Source organism: Engraulis encrasicolus, chromosome 10 (genome assembly GCF_034702125.1).
Source record: "Engraulis encrasicolus isolate BLACKSEA-1 chromosome 10, IST_EnEncr_1.0, whole genome shotgun sequence".
In the NCBI taxonomy this organism is placed as follows: domain Eukaryota; kingdom Metazoa; phylum Chordata; class Actinopteri; order Clupeiformes; family Engraulidae; genus Engraulis; species Engraulis encrasicolus.
In genome coordinates, this window is record NC_085866.1 from 33,278,379 (window position 1) to 33,283,378 (window position 5,000).

The window sequence follows — 5,000 nt, forward strand, 5'->3', positions numbered from 1 at the left end:
ATGTCTAGTTAAATGAGCACTGCCAATGTCAATGCTGTGGTATTGCTCACGCTACCCTTGACTTGTCAGTACCCGGTGATGCTTTTTTGTCTTACTCAAAATATTTTCCCAAAAGGTATCGCTTTTTGCTAGTTGTCTGCTGATGTTGCATAACCTTTTGGATGTTTTTGGGAATAAAAAAAAATGTTTTTTTATGTAAACAAACACCTGCCCCCATTACAATGACCAGGATCTCAGAAAAGGCTGAAAAAAAATCTCAGGTACTGACAAGTCCAGTAGTAGTACTGTGAGCATTACAACTGCATGTTGAAATTGGCTGGAATTATCCTTTAACTTGGGGTGGCTTTTTGTTTATTACATTTTATTTGGTTAATGGATTTAGGATTTAGAAATGATTGGTCAATATGCTCCTGTTAGGACTGATATCAGACTGCTACTGTACAAATGCTTGTCAATGCATTATTATAACCACAGCAAATGTTCAGTTCCACCAAGCTCTAATTGCTCGCTGTAGCCATAGTGGTTCGGTTGGATAAAAGCTTAAAAAGGCCTCATGACTCATTGTAATGGATAGCAGCAGCAGAGGCCGAACAGCCTTCTGGAGGTCCCACACCGTCTATTCATGATGACACCTCCACTTCCCGCTGTAATAAAATGCTGAAATGGAGACCTGGCACACAGTGCCGTGGAAGCAGGAAATTGATGATGAATTTCTTCTTTTTATTTTTGAAATGTGCGCATCACAGGCTTCCATACCAGGAGTTCTTTGGCGGCGTCAGCGGTCTGACTGTGCGACAGTTTAAGAGGATAAATGGCTTTCCCAACGGTTTCTGGGGCTGGGGGGGTGAGGACGATGACCTGTGGAACAGGTGAGACCAGCTTAACTCTCTTCCCCTCTTGCATAGGGAAAACAGTTCCCCATTCATGAACTAGCCTAGAAGCACTCACTTCCCCTACACGTCTTCCTGTTTCTGTTGCAGCATGCTGTCATTGGCGTTTACACACACACACACACACACACACACACACACACACACACACACACACACACACACATACACACACACGCACACACGTAAACACACATATACACATGCACACACACACACACACACACACACACACACACACACACACACACACACACACACACACACACACACACACACACACGTAAACACACATATACACATGCACATGCACACACACACACACACACACACACACACACACGACGCACACACACAATCATAAAATTAGTCACTGTGTGAGTGTTAAGACACGTCATAACTGATTTTATCAGAATTCTCATCTGCTCAAAAAGAAACTAAAGTACAAAAACATGAAATTCAAGAAGGTCTGGGTTGTGATTCAGTAATGTCCGTGCGTGCATGCATGGTGTGTGTGATTGTCTGATTGTCTATCTCTGTGTGTAGTATGTAGGCCTACATTTGATAAAACAATACATTAAAGATAAAAATAATCTAAAATGTATACAATTATATAATTAATATGAACATGAACATCTTTCTCAGGGTCCAGTACGCAGGCTACTCTGTGAGTCGACCACCAGGGGAGATGGGCCGCTACATGTCCATACCACACCATCACCGTGGAGAAGTCCAGTTCCTTGGCAGGTGAGAACATACTAGGCAGACTATGATTATCAGCCATGGCAACATCTTGCTAACATTGCATATGTCTAAGTCATTCAGCCAATAGAGCTTTCTTCAAATTAGAAATGACATATAGTGTGCATGTTTATGGTCTCAGCTGCATTCTTTGCCACCTAATAATAACCTTACATTACGCAGATAACACCTAACAACCCTATTCTGAATTCAGTATTGCAAGCATGCTAATATTATTATGCATGGCCGTAGCATGGCAAGTTCCCTTATGTGCATCACCAAGACACCATACTAACAGAATCATGTCAGATCAGAACACCGTCCTATTGGCCATGTCATATATGCTGACCATAGGCGGTCAACATGCAGCGTATGCGCATGCACAAATGGCCATATCCTGGGCAGCGACTGATATGATGACACCGGTCTAGACAGAGCCTGAGTCATCAAGTGGTAATGGCCCATCCATGTCTGCCTAGTGGGGTAATAGTAATGGACACTAATGCAGCAGTCCCTGCATGGTATTTATGCCTATGACCCAACAAGGTGCTGTACCGTAGGCACACTGTTCTCCGATTGACCAGCCGTGTGTGTGTGTGTGTGTGTGTGTGTGTGTGTGTGTGTGTGTGTGTGTGTGCGTGTGCGTGTGCGTGTGCGTGTGCGTGCGCGTGCGCGTGCGCGTGCGCGTGCGCGTGCGCGTGCGCGTGCGCGTGCGCGTGCGTGCGTGCGTGCGTGCGTGCGTGCGTGCGTGCATCTGTCTGTTACATACTTTTTTATTTGCCCAATAACTTCCGAAGGGGTGGACAGGTTTTCACCAAATCGTGTGTGCCAATATTTTATAACAGGTACATGAAGTTATTAAGTTGTGGAGATAATGCTTTCAAGATGGTTAAGTGTCAATATAGCAGCAGAGGAAACATTTGGTCCCCAAGCTAAACCCATTGTGCTTCCTAACCCCACCTTTTTATACAGCCATCATCAAAAGTGAATTAGGTATTTCATTCATACCAACAAGTTGTTTAGTAGGCATGGCAGGGCAATTTAGAAGATAGAGCCAATATTTGCCTTCCTCCGCAGGTACTGTATATCTCGCCACCCATCCCTCAGTCTGTAAAAGCGGTGTCCATATACACATGACTCACTGCAAGACAGAGAGGGTGTAATTAACTGGCAAGTTCAAACAGGTCTGCTAGAGGAAGGGGGAGTGACATCCCATGGGAGGCTTATCCACCTTAAGCTTGTCTTGTTGTTAGGTGTAGCTATGTCTTGCACAAATGTGCCAAAGGCTTTATGTCATAATACTGGATGACTGAATTGAATATGGTTTTGTGAGCTTTTTAGTTGCAGGGGATGAATGTGTCAGTGTGTCGTGCTCTAACCACATAAAAACAGAGAAATGTTACTATCACTGTCACAACTTTATTCAACATCTTCGAATGAATTGGTTGACTCGTCGTGGAATCTTGGGAATCCTTGAATCACAATTGATCATAATGTACATTTTTTAAAGAAGACGTACAAGCAGCATGTCTATATGGTGTGTTCAGTTTGAAATGCACTCAGAGAGTGCAGACCTCTGCCAAGGAAGCTGTTTGATAGAGCATTTGACCAGCCCCGCCGACAGGGGGGGACTAAAGGGCTTTTTGTCCCGGGCCCTGGGAATTCTGGAATAGAGGGGGGCCCATAACTGGGCCCCCATGACGTTGGGCTCAATTATGATACGTTCACTTCAAAATGTGTTGTTTTTTAGGGTAGAAAAGTGCTTTATTTGCATTCAAACAATTACTTATAGATGTTTGTCTTCATTGCCCTTGAAAAAACGGCCAATAACCCCCTATCATCCCTATTCCAAAATGGATTGGTCTTTCTAGAAAAAAAGACGACAGCATTCGATAAGTGGTCAGTGTGCGCGAGCCAGTTAGAAAACATGCACAAGTCAGGAGCGCAGAAAAAGAAGGAAAAACGAAATAGAGAGGAAGAAGCCAAAAGGCTGAGGGGTTCTCTGGCTAAATATTTCAGGAAAGACTGGAATGATGTAGCAGGCACCAGTAAAAGCAGCTGTGCAGCAGATCCAGGTAAGACACGGCAAACTTTTTCCAGCCCCGTCGTCAAGTAGCCTAACATTGGCACAGGAGGCCGTGAGCAAGTCACACGGGATTCAGTATCAGAGACAGGGGGTATCGAATAATTTGATTACCACAACGGCTTAACAACAATGTGTTTCATGCGCCTATGTAATTGAATCTATGAATATGCGCATTACTCTGCAATTATGTGTCCAAATCAAAAGTTTAAGGCAGGCACGCGCACGCCAATCAGGCTGAATTGATATGAGAATAATTAATTGATAAAATAATATTGATATGAGAATCATCCCCGGTCAGCTGAATTACAGCCAGTGTAACTCGACTCTGGTTTAAACTTACTTGGTTTAAAATAAGCCAGTGGCATGTCAACGTGTGAAATTGATATTTAGATCAGTGTTTCCCAACCACTGTGCCGCGGCACACTAGTGTGCCGTGAGAGATCGTCAGGTGTGCCGTGGAAAATTCTTGGGGATTTTTTTTTTTTTTTAATTCACCGTTATTATCAGCAAATAATGCCTATGCCATTTTCTAGTAGCCTATTGTCTGCTGTTGACTGGCGTCCTAAGCATGAAATAATTCCTTATCACTAGGTGGCAGCAGGTAGCGAATCGCATTGATGTATCTTCAGTAGCCCTAACAAAAAAACGTCCATCAGCTGCTAGTCAAAACAATCCTCCAAACGTGACTGATAGTTAACTTTGCTAGCGCTGTTTCTTCATTAATTAGGTCAGAAAACCAAAATCCTACCCTGAAACAGATTTGTGTTTTGCTTACAACTGAAAAGTGAAACGAGTGAGGTGGTGGCATGATTGAGCACACAACGTAGTTTGTTGGTCCGCGTGCTGTCGAGTGTGAGGATGCCGAGACCCTTCAAGCCAGACTATCCAACTGCCGGTAAGCATAATATAGCCCGGTTTTAGGGAAAGGGGAAAGCGATTACCTCCTGTTACCTCGCGGGGAAACTTGCACCTTTGTCACAAACACCCCTGGCACAATTTCCAATAAGTTTTTAATAATAATATGACCGTAATATTTTGCATTTGAAAACATGAGATTTCCGCTTTGAGTTCATGGAGCGCTGTCAAACTGTCCGACTTCTTCTGACCACCGACCTCGTCCTGTTGCAGCGCTGTGATTGTGGTCAAACGGCATTTTAGGGCGGGCCTTAGCTAAAGGTGAAAGACGCATAGGTTTCACATTAAGATTAAGTGAGTAAAATATAGGCCTACAGAGATTGATATTTGTACATATGCATCTTCAGTGAAATATTTCCGAAATGTTG

At 43.6% G+C, this 5,000-nt stretch overlaps 1 protein-coding gene across 1 annotated transcript in view; it reads left to right on the forward strand.

Annotated features, from left to right (window-relative positions):
- Positions 1 to 5,000, forward strand: part of b4galt5 (UDP-Gal:betaGlcNAc beta 1,4- galactosyltransferase, polypeptide 5) — a 60,970-nt gene that overhangs the window by 54,114 nt on the left and 1,856 nt on the right. Inside the window, exons 7-8 of the mRNA XM_063208663.1 lie at positions 747 to 869; positions 1,536 to 1,637. Of these exons, the coding sequence (XP_063064733.1) occupies positions 747 to 869; positions 1,536 to 1,637 (225 nt within the window). The remainder of the gene's footprint in view (positions 1 to 746; positions 870 to 1,535; positions 1,638 to 5,000) is intronic.